General features: G+C 44.1%; 1 protein-coding gene across 9 annotated transcripts in view; it reads left to right on the top strand.

Annotated features, from left to right (window-relative positions):
- Positions 1–14,958, top strand: part of Srpk2 (SRSF protein kinase 2) — a 211,694-nt gene that overhangs the window by 193,249 nt on the left and 3,487 nt on the right. For 6 of the 9 annotated variants that reach the window (XM_040735191.1, XM_040735192.1, XM_040735186.1 and 3 more), the window contains 5 exons: positions 128–228; positions 322–429; positions 5,930–5,999; positions 6,569–6,661; positions 7,035–7,127. In XM_040735191.1, the coding sequence (XP_040591125.1) occupies positions 128–228; positions 322–429; positions 5,930–5,999; positions 6,569–6,661; positions 7,035–7,127 (465 nt within the window). The remainder of the gene's footprint in view (positions 1–127; positions 229–321; positions 430–5,929; positions 6,000–6,568; positions 6,662–7,034; positions 7,128–14,958) is intronic. The other 3 variants (XM_040735188.1, XM_040735187.1, XM_040735193.1) reach the window with 1 other exon arrangement.

Below are 14,958 nucleotides of genomic sequence, written 5' to 3'. Positions count from 1 at the left end.
GACCAGACTGGCCTGGCCTCAAACTCACAAGAGAATCCGCCTGCCTCTGCCTACCGAGTGCTGGGACTAAAGGCATGTGCCACCAATGCCTGGCTTTGCTAACTATCTTACTGTTTGCTCATGGCAGCAAAAACCCGAGCAGCAGACCTGTTGGTGAACCCTCTGGATCCACGGAATGCAGATAAAATTAGAGTAAAAATCGCTGACCTGGGAAATGCTTGTTGGGTGGTAAGTAGAGTTTTCTTTTTACATTTTAATGATTATATTGTGCAAGAAGATGCTTTTTTAAAAACTGTATATATCACCTCTACTCCTTTGCAGCATAAACATTTTACAGAGGACATCCAGACACGTCAGTACAGGTCCATAGAGGTTCTGATCGGAGCTGGCTACAGCACACCTGCAGACATCTGGAGTACAGCTTGCATGGTAAGAACCCCTTTGCCACTCTTCTTCCCTGGAAATGACTTCTTGTGAATCCTCGTGATGGGGTGGAGTCTTACTGAAGATCTCCATTATAAAATAGGGGAGGAGAAGATTGTGCCTGGTTGTTATAAGCATTGGAAGAATTCTCCCCCGATATGCTTGTAACTGATGGCCTCTTCTTTGGTCTCCATGCAGCCCAATGCCACAAGAATCAGACTTCATTTGAGGAATTACTTTTAGTCTCTGGAAGTTTTCATTTGTTTTAGGCTCCCTGTTACATTATGTGGTGAAGTCAAATGTCTTCTCACAGGAGTGGGTGACTGTACTTAAGGAAGGTGGCCTCTCCCAGAGGTTTCTCCATCTGCCAGTGCACAGTTATTTTTTTCTGACTCAAATGCAGAGAGTTCTGCCTTGTGTTTGGCATGTGCTGACTCTTCTGCAATAGCATTGGCCACACAGGTGTCCTTAGTTTGAATCTGTTTCCCCAGAACACAGTGATGCTTTCCTGAAGGCAGCAGGACTTCCTGAATGTCCTTTGACTTGGACATTCTGAGTTTTTGTCTTTATAAGCTGTAGGAAGAGATCTTATGTACCTGTAGTACTGACCGACCATGCTCGTTTGGGCATGGTCACAGGTACATGGGAGAAGGCTGGGGCATAAAGAGCTAGGAGGAAGGGGACACTTTTCTCTTGGGGTTCCCGTCAAGTCTTGGAGACCAGGTGGACTGCTGACTTCATGCTCTCGGCTTCTCATGTAAGTGACTTCTCCCTAATGAAGTATCATATGACATTCCTTCCTGTATACCTTGTATAGCTTAATATTTCCGTGATAATAAGCTAAATATAGACTCACCACACATCATGCATGTATGTGTGCAGGTGCATATGTACACATGCGTGTAGATGACAACGGTCATCCTTGGGTGTTACTCTCCAGCCATCCACCTTGTTTTCTTGAGACAAGCTATCTCATTTTTTCTAGAGCTCTTTATTAGGTTAGGTTGGCTGGCAGTGAGCTCCAGGGCTGGTTGGTGTCTGCCTCTCTAATGCTGGTTTACAGCCTGTGCTTCCTGGCTTTGTGTGTGTTCTGGAGATCAAACTCATGGGCTTCCATGGCAGACACTTTGGCAGACACTTTAACAACCGAGCCATTGCTTCAGCTCAACATCTTTTTATTTGTTCCATTTTTGAAATGTAGTCCAGAATAGTCTCAAAACTCAGCTTCCTGAGCACTGAAATTACCTATATAGCTACTGCACCAGGCTTTTGTGTGTCTTGTTGCCATTTGCTCTAAGCTGGGAACTGCTCAGCATGAGTGGCCCCTCCTGTGAGCTGACACCAGTGTGTCTTTCAGTGACTATCCAGCCTGTTCAGCACATTTTCCCCAGTGTTCTTTGGTAGAAAAGGTGCTTGTGTAGCTTCCAGTGTTGCCATGACTGTCCTATAGTATTACTTAAGTTTCTTGTAGTTCTACGGATGGAACCAGAGGTTCACCCCCACTGGGCAAATATTCTTCCAGTTGAATCACATCCTGAGATCTTGAAGTAGTTTTTTTAAAGAAATTCTCTTTGGATAGCTAAATGAAAGGGTTCTTGTGCAAGGCTTAGTACTCACTTTCTGAAAGGGGAGACAGGAGGGAGCAGAATAAATGATGGTTACCTGTTGTTCAGAACTTAATTTAATCATTGTTTTGACTCTTCTGTATTTTATGTCTAGTAGTGCCAATATAAAAGCATTTTAACAATTTAAAAATTTTTGGCCAGGTATGGTGACGCACGCCTTTAGTCCCAGCACTTGGGAGACAGACAGAGGCAAGCAGATTTCTGTGAGTACCAGGGCAGCCTGGTCTACAGAGCGAGTTCCAGGACAACTAAGGCTACACAGAGAAACCCTGCCTTGAAAAACCACACACATACACATATACACACCCATGCACGCACACACACACACTCGTGTGTGTGATATCTGTGTGTCATTATGTATGCCTGGTGCCTGTGGAGGTCAAAAGAGGGTGTCTCGTCCTCTGGGACTTTTGTCACCGATGAGCTGCGCCATACTAGAAGCTGAACCTGGGTCCTCTGCAGTGGCAGCACGTGCTCTTATCTGCTGAGCCAGTGTAAAAGCATTTTGTTAAGCAGATGATGCTGGGTGATATGAGAAATATGAGGTACTTTTCATCTTTCAAGTTATCACTCTCTGAAATGATTGATGTGGCCTAACCAGACATGAAACACCATGCCTTCCTAGACTCTTGTTCTAGTAATTCAAGAAAATTAATTTAAAATTATTAAAAACTTTTGTTTTTCAATAAGAACCTAAAATCCAGTTCTTAGTGTTTGAAATACACTACCGTCCATGTGATAGTTACTTCCTCTTGAGGATATGTTTGCAGTGTGAGGGTAGAGGGAAGTGGAGGCCTAAAAGTAGAGGAGACAGAGGCCAGGTCAGAAGTAAAGGGGTTCCTTGAAAGGATGGGCTGTGTGTGCTTGACCAGTGTGTGTCTCCCATTTCAGGCTATGGCAAGGCCAATTTCTGTCTGTCCTCAGCTATACAGAAGGCTGTGTGCCAGGGTACCAGGGCTGCCGTGGTTCAGGCTCTGAGAACACTTTGAACACTGAGATCTTATGCTTCTAATTTTGGATTTAAGTTTCTAACTTTGGATGTTAACTTTGATGATATAAACCAGATAAACAGGGCATCACAGATATGTGTATAACAGTCGAGCTGTTACTCCCGTAAGATTTGTTCCTGTGCTCCATACTGTCTTCTGCCTGCTTACTATGTTCTTGTTGTAAATAGTGTTTGTAGTTAAGTACATCATGGGACGAAGGAGGATGCTGACTCTGTTTCCTTTCAAGAGACTGCTTCTGGTGACCCCGGTGCTGCTGGGGATGCTTAGAGATTTTGTCAGTGCAGTGACTACAGTGGAGACTTTTCAAAGGAACAAGCCTTTGCTCCCTCCCTGCAAGGTTGTGAGTGAGAACACTTGTTCTTCCTAGAGAACAAGCCATGGAGAGAATTTGCCCTACTAATGCCCAGCATTGATAAGGCCATAGAGAGAATTCATAGTCCTTCCTGTTTTACAGAGACTGCATTGGGGGCCCCCAGTGGCTGTTGGGAGGAGAGTTTGAACTCTAGTTGGACAAGTAAAACCAAAAAGGGCAGCAAGGTCTGCCAGTTCATGAAGTCTGTGCTGAGTGGTGCCTCTCTGTACATAGGTGTCCTTGTCCAAATAGGAGAGCTCTTGTGTCTCCCTGGTGAGTCCTGGTTATGAGCAAAATGAAAACAATAACACTTACTTCTGACAAATTTGGTCAGACTTCTTGAGCCCTGGGCATGCCATGACCTTTTTTTAGTCAGAGCATAGGAAGAAGTTTTACACATCATTGTCACGTGTAGTTGCTTCCTCCTCCATTCCTTGTTCTCTAGGAAGAACATGTGACCTCACTCACTACCTGCAGGGAGGGAACAAAGGCTTGTTCCTTTGAAAAGTCCCCACTGCAGCCCCTGGACTGACAAAGGCCTCTAGCTCTAAGCTCCCCAAGAACTGAGAACAGACAATACCCAGGGAACAGGAATACAAACAATAGAACTTGCCATAGAGAATAGCTTAGTCAGTAGGTGGCAATAGTGTTCCATGTTTCCACAGCTGCTAGCATTAAAACTTTTTTGTGATTAAAAAAAAGGGGGGGGGGCAATGTTTTCATTATCTCGTGTATTTGCCCCGTTGTCTGTTATATTTGAGAAAGCCATTTTCATTCTCCCTTTCTCTTTTTTAAATTCTCTTTCTCTCTCTTTTGGCTCCCTCTTTGAAAATGGGCTTGTTTTTATTTTATGTGCTTGGGTGCTTTGCCTGTTGTATATCCTGTACCACATATAGGTAGATTCCATGGAGGCCAGAAGAGAGCATCAGATCCTTTGGAACTGGAGTTACAGATAGCTCTGAGCCTACCATGTGGGGGCTGGGAACTGAGCCCAGATCCACTGGTAGAGCAACCAGTGCTCTTGACCCCTGAGCCATCTTTCCAGCCTCACACTCCTTTTTTTTTTTTTTTTTTTTTTAATCATTTCATTGATAGCCTTCTTTTAAGCACTACATTGGAACCTGGGTGCTGTTCAAAATAGTCATCTTTTAAAGAACATCTACCTGATAATCTCAGTGCGGGCAAAGAGAAGTAGCCTCAATGAGAAGGGTGAGCAGAAGACTGGAGAGGGACGAAAGCACATGGAGGCTTTTCCTTGGAATCGTGTCCCTGTGGCTTCTAAAGTCTCTTCTATCCTGTTAGAATTTCCAAATTTCCCTCCTGGCTTGCAGGTTATTGACTTATTTTACTGGCATGAAACATTTTCGTCCACTTGGAATTGGGGCCAAATAAAAAGTTTTCTTTATCAGAGATTGGTCCAGCTGCTATGCTTGTTAATTGGGTGGCTAGGTGCGGGCCGCAACCGAGAGCCTCTGTGCACCGTGCTGCTGTCCTTGCTGCAGATGTAATGCTGGGCTTCGGGGCTGTCTTCTGCTGAGATGACTATCCAGTGCCCTGTTAGACCCAAGTCTGCTTCAGGACAGGTGTCCAGAGTTTACACTCAGCAGAGGCAGCTGATCATAGCTCTGTTATCTTGCTTTCCTACTTCTCAGGATGCAGTTCATGTCTCAAGGGCATGTGGCTGCCCTGTTAGATAGCAGAGCCTTCTCATCACTCTGACCATTAGAACGGAGAGAGAGAGGATGCCTAATGTTGGAGCAGCCCTCAGGGATGGCTCTTCAGCAGGAATGGGAAAAGCAGTCTCACAACAAGGAGAGGTGTCGGCGTGATCACCTATTCACAAGCATCAGCAAGCAGAAAGGGCCTCCGCAGTAGCATTAAATCTAGGGGAAACTAGCAATGGGAGTTAACCTTTAAAAAACAATTGGTCAGTGAGCACAATAGCAATTGCTGTCTTTGCACGGCTTCCAAAATTAGACTCCTGGTCCTGAGCCTTTTTTGAGCAAAGGAAGCAGAGGTGAGTAGGCTTTTCTTCACGTTGATGTACGCCTACATGCCTGAAGGAAGCACAGCAGTATTTCGCCACGGGGCCGTGGACTCACACAGGCCTGCTTGAGTCCTGAGCTTACCTCATTTCACTCTGTAGAAACTGCAGTATGCAGTGACCAGCACTGCTGCTGATCTCCTTGCTTATATTTTGTTTGCTGGCTATAAGAGTCTTGATAGGACCCTGAAAGGGATCTCAAGGGGGCTGGTACCCCCCTCAAAGGATCCCGAATTCCGCTTCCTACAGTGTAAAAAGTACTATGCCTCTTCCCTCTCCCATTAGAAGACATGTAAAAATATCCCTGCAGCTTCTGTGATCTTTTCTGGAAGAAAGGAAAACTAGAGGTTGAGCTGTTCTGGGATGGTCTTTGGTCTGCTTGTGGTCCTCTGCAAATGTAGGCTTTCTCTAATAGAGAGCTGATGGCTCTCGAGCCATTTCTGAAGTGCTCAGCGTGCCATTTGTTGTGTTCTAGGCATTTGAGCTGGCAACAGGAGACTATTTGTTCGAACCACATTCTGGGGAAGACTATTCCAGAGATGAAGGTGAGTGTTGTTGCCACTGAGTACTTTGATGTGGCTCTGCTCCTCCTCAGCTTTTAGAGAGTTTTGTGTTGTTTTACTGAAATAAACCCGTGTTTTGGTTTTCAAACACCAAATTCAGATGCTTTTCCTTTGAGTTTGAAGCCCCCTCAGTGCCAGTGAATGGGCAGCACCCAGCTGACAGAGCTTTCCCGGTCCCCTGGGAGAAGGAACCCACTGGTGGGTGAGGACCAATTCCTGACCCTAAGGGCCACCCTGTGGCTCCCTTGTCCACAGTGCTGCTGCCTATTTTTTGTCCTGTTTGGGAGCTCAGTTGAAAACCAGGGAATTCAGACTTTCGAGTTCCTTCTGTAAACCTGGGGCAGCCTGCAGGGAGCTGGCATCAGTCACCGGTGGTGCTGCAGTTGGTGTCTGAGGCCTGCCAGTCTCACGCACCTCAGCATGGGTGTGCTGCAATTGTTGTTGGTTTGAATCTATTTCTGATTTCTTACTAATTTCACTTTCCCCTCTTCTTTTGTCCCATCCTTCCCTTTGCCCTCCCCATCCCTATGTCCTTTTTTCTCTCCTCATAGACCACATAGCCCACATCATAGAGCTGCTAGGCAGTATCCCAAGGCACTTTGCCCTGTCTGGAAAATACTCCCGGGAATTCTTCAATCGCAGAGGTAGTACCTCTTCTCTTTGAAAAGCGCCATGATGCAGACAGAAATGGAACAGCTGCAGGAGCAGCAGCCATGGCGACCAAAGCATGTCTTCTAAATTCCAAAAGCAGCTGAGCGGAGTGCCGGTGCTGGTGCACACACTAAAAGAAGACTGAGTCTGCCTGTGCTGCTCGCCCTGTACACTGGCCCCTTCTTGGTGCTTAGGACAGCTGGGTGCCTTCTAGCTTTGAGTTCTGAATCAGCTGGACAAAGGCTGTCTTTGGTCATTCAGGTCGCGCTCCGTTTCTGTCTGCGCGGGCAGTGATAGTGTCTGCATGCAGTGTACTGATTAAACTGTCATGTGTTTCTGTTTTGCTGGCAATGTTTCCCAATGCAGATCACATAGCATTGATCATTGAACTGCTGGGGAAAGTCCCTCGAAAATACGCTATGTTGGGGAAATATTCCAAGGAGTTTTTCACCAGAAAAGGTAACGGTATTTATGCAACACTAATTTTCAGCATAATCCTCTCCCAAAAGGAGAAATTGTGCATTCATGTTTGAGCAGTGGAAAAGATCAAGACTTTGCAACTGGGGAATTCTGCTGAAGAAGGTACTCATAAAATATTCTGGAACCATCTGGTATCTATGGAGAGTTAGACTTTTGTGAGAAAACAGGGTCCCAACAATCCTTCCTCAAACCTCTACCTTTTGACTCCATTCTACATACTATGTATTTAAATATTTGTAGAAGGGACTTCCAGTGAGTTTTGGGAAAGATTTAGATTTAGCTGGGTGTAAAGCTCATATCTCTAATCCCAGCACTCAGGAGGCTGAAGTTGGAGAATCAAGAATTCAAGGCCAGCAACCCGACTTTGTGGGGCTTCAGCCGACTTGCCCAGTTTGTACCCAAGAGAGGGAGTGTGGCTTGAGAAAGGGCAGGTAAAGATGCTAAGGAAAAGACAGACACGGAGCAGAGTCAGGAAGGAGGGCCACCCAGTGACAGTGACTGCCCCAAGTTTACTCTTCAACATCGTATACCCCAGCCAAAAAGGGGACATGGCAAAAGACTTCCTTATCATGTACAAGGAACAGCCTTTCTTCCCTAAGTCTTCAAACATTTAGTAACCACAAACATATAGTAACCACTCATTAGACTAAATCTCTCATTATCTGGCCTTAAGGGTTGAGTAACCACCTTAAGACGAAGTCCCTTGTTATTTAGATAAGACATTCACAACCAAGACCAAACATGCTACAATAGGCCATAGGTCTTATGACTGTAACCTTGGAAGAGTAAGGACAGTTAAGCCGAGAAGCAGCGAAACCATGTTTACGGCCCCCGACACGTGGGTACTGAGAACTGAACTTTGGAAGAGCAGCCAGTGTTCTTTAAGTACTGAGTCATCTGTAGCTACCCGCCTCCCACCCCCCACACACCTTTTTTATTTTTGACAGAGTCTTGATCTCCTGATCCGTTAGCCTCAGCCTTCCCTGTAGGCAGAGTTTTCCTGTCCTGGGAACCGCTTCCAAATTACCACCCAGTGGCTTATATTAATTGTAAATCCTTGGACAATAGCTCAGGCTTATTACTGCCTCCCTCTTTTTTAGTTAATCCATATTCCTTATTTATACTCTGCCACATGTCATTGCCTTTATTGACATGGAGTGTTCATCTCCTGTTCCCGCTGCTTCTGACTGGCAACCCCTTCCCATCCAGCTAGCTACTGGCCAGTCAGCTTGTGCATTAAACCAATCACTGTGACATATAGTCACACAGTGTAAAGGAGTTTTCCACAATACTTCCCAGGGATGGAGCCATAGGCATGTGCCCCCATGCCCAGCTGTGCTCTTAGGCTCCTTGGGTTTTGCAGCTGGTCTGGAGCTGTAAGCCATTCATTCCTTCCATACCTACTGAATGCATTCTAGAGCTGACAGCAGCAATGGCACATCTTCTGACTCATTCGGAAGAGTTCACCTCAAATGACAGTTGGTAAATGGTGCCTTCTGGGATGAGGTGCTCAGATTCCTGGTTCCTGGGAAATGCACTTATCTGTGGCTTTGCTGACTGTGGGCACATGTGTGGGTGTGGTGTGTCTACAACCATCTTGAGCACTTGTGCATTAGGACTTAAGTGCCTGGGTTCTTTTGAGCCACTTGTGTGAAAGTGATCTGCAGAGAGAAAGCTGGTGTACATTCTTCTATGTTCCCACCCTCATCGTCTGTCTCAGATTTTAAAAACAAAGTTTCACTGGTCTCCTCTTTAAGGTCTATTTCTTTTGTACATATTTTATGGAGTGTTTTGCCTGCCTGTATATGTATACACTACATGTGTGCCTGGTGTACAGAGAACTCAGAAGAGAGCATCAGAGCCCTGAGATTGGAGTTATGGATGGTTATAAGTTTCCATGTGAATACTGGAAATCAAACCTGGGTCCTCTGAAACCTATCTGTAGTTCCTGGCTTTTAACTCTTGATCCTTCAGACTAGGATTACAGGCTTGTACCACCATGCTGTGTCCTTAACATTCTTTTTAATGGGAGACCAAAACCATTGTGATTTGGTATTACTGTGATAACTAGAATGCTTTTTCCCTTCTTTTGGACATGAGAGACTTTGTAATGATGACCAGGAGTTTGGGTTTACAGCCTCCTTTCTGGTGTTTGGTTGTTTGGTTGGTGGTAATTAGAAGAGATTTGGACAGATGTACAGTAATAGTAGGAGGAGTGAAGACTTGTCATGAACGTATGTCTGTGAGAATGATGAAATTGTTTTGTTTGGTTTTAAATAATAGACTTTGTAGACCCAGCTAGCCTCAAACTCATGAAGTTCCACCTCCCTCTGCCTCCCAAGGGTTGGGATTAAAGGCATATATCACTATCCCAAGTACAATTTCTTTTTTTTAAAGATTTATTTATTTATTACATATACAGTTTGTCTACATGCCAGAAGAGGGCATGCTCCAGATTGAATTGTAGATGGTTGTGAGCAACCATGTAGTTGCTGAGAATTGAACTCAGGACCTCTGGAAGAGCAGTCAGTGCTCTTAACCTCTGAGCCATCTCTCCAGCCCCCCTAAGTACAATTTCTATCCATTCCATTTTTGTAACATTGCACGATTGATAAAGACAAAAACATATAAAACTGTTGTCATTCTGCTTTGAGCCATGTTTGCAGCAGCTAGTCATGAATAGTTTGTTAGGAATCCTTTTCTGTTCTTTGTTCTGAAGAAGCAGGATTCCACCCCTACCCCTGGTCTGAGGAGGAGAGTGGGTTTATGTGTTAAAATGAAGCATCAGATGTAGCTGCCCAGTGTCTTTCTTGTTTTGACTGTAGAAGTTACAACCAGTACTAGTTTGAATTACTCCTTGGCCAGAGGTTAAAAACTGAGCTGGATTTTGGGACAAGCAATGTGGTTATTGCATATAACGTTAATTTACTGATTGTTTTCTTGGGTGTGAACATGACCCATTGATACCATTAAGAACCAGAATGTGCTCAGTGTGGCATACAGGAATGAGATTGGAAATTCACTTCAAATTGAAGGTCAACTTGGGCTATAGTGAGATCCTTTCTCAAAATGAAGAAGGAGGAGAGCACTTTTTTGTTTTTTTGTTTGTTTTGGGAATGGTTTCGAGACAGGGTTTCTCTGTGGCTTTGGAGGCTGTCCTGGAACTAGCTCTTGTATACCAGGCTGGTCTTAGAACTCACAGAGATCTGCCTGCCTCTGCCTCCCAAGTTCTGGGATTAAAGGCATGTGACACAACTGCCCAGTGAGGAGAGCACTTAAGATGTGTCCCAGTAGTAATCAACACAACTGTGGATTTGTTCCTTGTGTGTTCCCCAAGAAGTGAGTGTCAAGGTCCTGAGGGTTGGTGAGTACATCAGTGGCCCTCGCTTACTAGGCTGTGTTCTCTTAACCATCTATAGCCAATCTTTCAGTGAATTTATTGTGTCAAAAATAGATTCATCAAAGGGGATAGGTTACCTAAACTCACATGGGTCATCAAGTACATTGGGATACATCTGACTATGTTGTGCACAGATGTATATCCAACTTTGCTCTTAAGACTTCATTAAATTCAGGGCCTACCAAATTTCTCAGCAGGTAAAACCTGTCTGTCTACCCCATCCCCAAGCCAGATGGCCTGAGATTGACCTCAGGACTCAGGTAAAGAAAAATACCTACTGCTGTACCTATCCTACATGGTGCATGTGTTCCCATGCACATAACAAAACCGATACTTAGAAATGATGCAGATGTAATAAAGGGGCTAGAAAGATGACTCAGCAGTTAAGAGTGCTGGGTGCTCTTGCAGAGGACCTGGGTTTAATTCCCAACACGCACATGGTGGCTCGCAACTGACTGTAATTCAAATTCCAGAGAATTCAATACCCTCTTTCAGCCTCCATGAGCTCCAGGCCACAAGTGATGCACAGATAAACATTCGAGCAAAACACTCACACACAGAAGAAAAAAATGTTTTTTTGTTTTTTGTTTTTTGTTTTTTGTTTTTTTGTTTTTTTTTTTGGTTTTACGAGACAGGGTTTCTCTGTTTTTGGAGGCTGTCGGCCCAGCCTGGCCTCGAACTCACAGAGATCCGCCTGCCTCTGCCTCCCGAGTGCTGGGATTAAAGGCGTGCGCCACCAACGCCCGGCTAGAAGAAAAAAATGTTAAAAAAAATTTTTAAGTCTTAATGAAATTCAACTGAATGGGTCAGAAGTGCGGTAAAGAAGTTTCCATGCAACAATACACATCTTGATGTGGGGGTTACTATCCTGTCACTCTGATAATGAGGGAGGTGAATTTTAAAAGAGAGAAACCACCACAAGGATTTCCTGTACACATCTGGCCTCACACTCTAGTAAGGGTGGTATTACTCATTGTCCGTGTCTTGAGCTGAAACTTGAAGATGTTTTTAGCGTGGCCCCAGGGATACCTGAGAAGTAGGCTGACCTGTGAGGGCTGTGAGGAGCACAGGCTGTGAGCACTGGAGCTCACAAGCTTCATGCTGGCACTATTCTGCTTAGCTTTCTGGGATTCAGGGTTGGAAAGACTCAAAAGATTTTCCTGTCATTCCTGCTTTATATTTGCACAGAGTGTGGGTTTCACAATGCTTTAGAACCTAAGGAGTGATTCTGGGAGGATGGACATAGTCTTCCCTTGAAGCTTTCTGTGTGAGGTTGACTCAGAAACAACTAAGAGCAGAAAGAAAACAAATAGACACAAAAGCCTAGAGAAGTTCCAGTGGGATCACTCTAGCACCCTCCCCTTGCTCACACAGTCTTGCCTGGCAAAAGAAGGGCAAAGACCACTAAGGCAGTAGAAGATGGGCATGCAGGTGGACGGTGCCGTTCCATGGTAGCAGAGCGTCGCAACAGAAAACTGCATTCCCCATAGGCTGCCCAGATGATTGGGGTGGTTTTATTTGTTGTTGTTGTTAAGACTTGTTTTCTTGCATGTGTTTATGTGCACCGTACATGTGCCTGGTGCCTGCAGAGATCAGAAGGCTTCAGGTCCCCTGGATTGGAGTTAAGATAGTGTGAGCCACTGAGTGGATACTCAGAACTGAACCTGGATCCTCTGCAAGAGCAATGAGTGCTCTTACCTGCTGAGTTTCTCTAGCTCTGGTTGTAGGTTTTAAGGAGTGTTTCAAAGTTGTATGACCAAAGCAGTGAGATTACTGTTAATTCGAAGTAATTTCTATCATACAAGGAATGTCCCTTGTCCTGATTTCCTCATATTTTGGCATACTTACATAGATAAGATAATCTTGATGATGGGACACAGGTAAACATGAAACTCACTTCTATTTCATTAACAGCTAAATGTTCATATGAATGTCACTCGTTACATGAGATCCAGTGTGTAATTTTCTTTCTTTATCATGATGGTCCTCAGAGTTTGGATAGGAATGTATAACTTACAGATAGATGCTCCTGTCCCTACTGTGTGCTTTTCTTGGTGACACAGTGAAACTTCTAGTTTCTCTTGTTCCATATCCAACAACAGAGCAGAACTGCATTTATAAAGAAAAATGTATGTACTGTTTTCTTTGTCCTTATCCCCAATGAGTAGAATCTAACTATTTGTGTAGCTCTTGTATTGTATTCAGAGTTAGAGTGTAGAGTGAGTGTTGTGTGTAGTAATGCAGATCTGTAACCCTTCATTGAGGACACGGAAACCAGATCATTGCCAACTCAAGCCAGTCTTGGCTATGTAGTGAGAACCGTGTCTCAAAAAAAAGAAAAGAAAAATATATGACAATGGAGTGTGTGTGACTTTGTGGTGTGTGTGACTTTGTGGTATGTACGATGTGTGTAGGTTATGTGCAAATGCTGTGCTACTGTATTTAGGAGATTTGAATACTATTGGATTGTTGGTGAGGGTGCAGTCCTGGAACCAGTTTCTGTGTATAGAGATGAATATAGTAAGTTTGGTTTCCCTTGAAGGACCTTAGCTTAAAAAGCTGGTAGGTACCCTCAGTAAGTTCCTCTGTTCTGGCAGGCAGTGCTTGCCAGCATTTGCATTCACCTGCAAACTTATGACAAAACAGATTAATTAAATGTCAAGAAAGTTTCTTCTTTTATCAGAGAACGTGCCTCCATGTTATGTCTTCACTGTTGGGGAGGGAAAGCTATCCTCATTCTAACTGTGGTTAAGCCACTGAAAATGTACCTGGGAGGTGGCTGCTGCCTACCTGGATAGATGGGTTCTAATGCACCTGCTTTCCGTGTTCATCAGTGGTTTTGTTGTTGTTGTTTGGTGTGGTTGTTTTGTTTTGTTTTCCGAGACAGGGTTTCTCTGTGTAGCTTTGAAGCCTGTTCTGGCACTTGCTCTGTAGACCGGGCTGGCCTGGAACTCACATAGATCCTCCTTCTTTTGTTCATTGGTATTTTAAAGTCAATCCTGTGACTATCTATAAGAACATAGCTTTGAGACTTTTATTACATAGCATCACTCCATATGGTTCTTGTAAATCCAATTAACATCATGGAGTGTATATATTTTAGTTATTTGGCCTTTAGCCACCGTCGTAACCCTGATCTTGATTACATCCCTGGAGCTAGACTTTTGGGAGTTTGAGGAATATATTTTTAATGATTGTTCAGATTTGTTTCTAAATTTTCATTATTTTATGTATGGTATGTGTGGGTGTCATGTGTGGAAGTCAGAATAACTCTGAAGTCATTTCTGTCCTTCCTTTGCATAGTTCCAGTGATCAAACTCAGATCATTGGGCTTTTGTTGTTCAGTAGCAAGCCCTTACCCATTGAGCCATCTAACCAGCCTATGGACCTGATTTTTACAAACTGTCTTTATTTGAAGCCCTTTCTTTTCCATTACGAAAATTACAGGTCTATTTCCTTACTAAATTTAGAGATTTGATCTCCAGTATTGAAGCAGGACTTACTTTTGTTCCTTGAGGTCAGCAGCTTGTTACCTCACTTTTAATTAGGAGCCATCCTAGAAGTTTCTTTCTGGAACCCGGTGTACAGCATGGTGATAACCAGGAGTGACCACTGAAGCGAATATAGAAAGGGAAGGATCATGGGTGGGTGGGATTGCTGTGGTTCTTGATATTTTTTTTCATTTATAAGGAATACTATCTTTTTTTTGTCAGGGTTTCAAAGTGGATGGCCAGGGTGGGTGAAATAGTTCAGGTTCTACTACATCAGCGGTCTTAACCTTGGGGGTGCATGTTGGATATGCTGCATATTAGATATTTACATTATGGTTTATAACAGAAGTAACAATATGGTTAGGAAGCCGGGCGGTGGTGGCGCATACCTTTAATCCCAGCACTCTGGAGACAGAGGTAGGCAGATCTCTGTGAGTTTGAGGCCTGGCTGGTCCAACAGCCTCCAAAACAATACAGAGAAATCCTGTCTCGTAAAACCTGTGTGTGTGTGTGTGTGTGTGTGTGTGTGTGTGTGTGTGTGTGTGTGTTAGGAAGTAGCAATGAGATAGTTTTATGGTACATGATTACAACCTGAGAAACTGTATTAAAGGATCACAACATCAGAGAGGTTGAGAACCCATGTACTACAGCATGAGAGAGAATGCTGGGCTCCACTCACCTGGCAGTGTGCTGCTGTAGGCCTGGTATAGATGTGGCAGTCAGTTGGCATAGCTCCTAGAGTGTAGGAGATGCACAGGGGCCCACTCTGAGGACCGCTCAAGAAGGCCACTTTATACGCAGCACACAGAAATGGAGTTGTTCATAGTGAAAGTGACCTGGCACTTTGGACTGATTTTTTTTTTTAAAAAAAAGGTCTTAGTAAGGTAATTTTTCTGCTGTGTCAGAGCTTCCTAGCTTT

The sequence above is a fragment of the Mesocricetus auratus genome, unplaced genomic scaffold (genome assembly GCF_017639785.1).
Source record: "Mesocricetus auratus isolate SY011 unplaced genomic scaffold, BCM_Maur_2.0 Super-Scaffold_100043, whole genome shotgun sequence".
NCBI classification, from domain to species: domain Eukaryota; kingdom Metazoa; phylum Chordata; class Mammalia; order Rodentia; family Cricetidae; genus Mesocricetus; species Mesocricetus auratus.
This window is presented reverse-complemented; position numbering and strand designations above follow the sequence as displayed.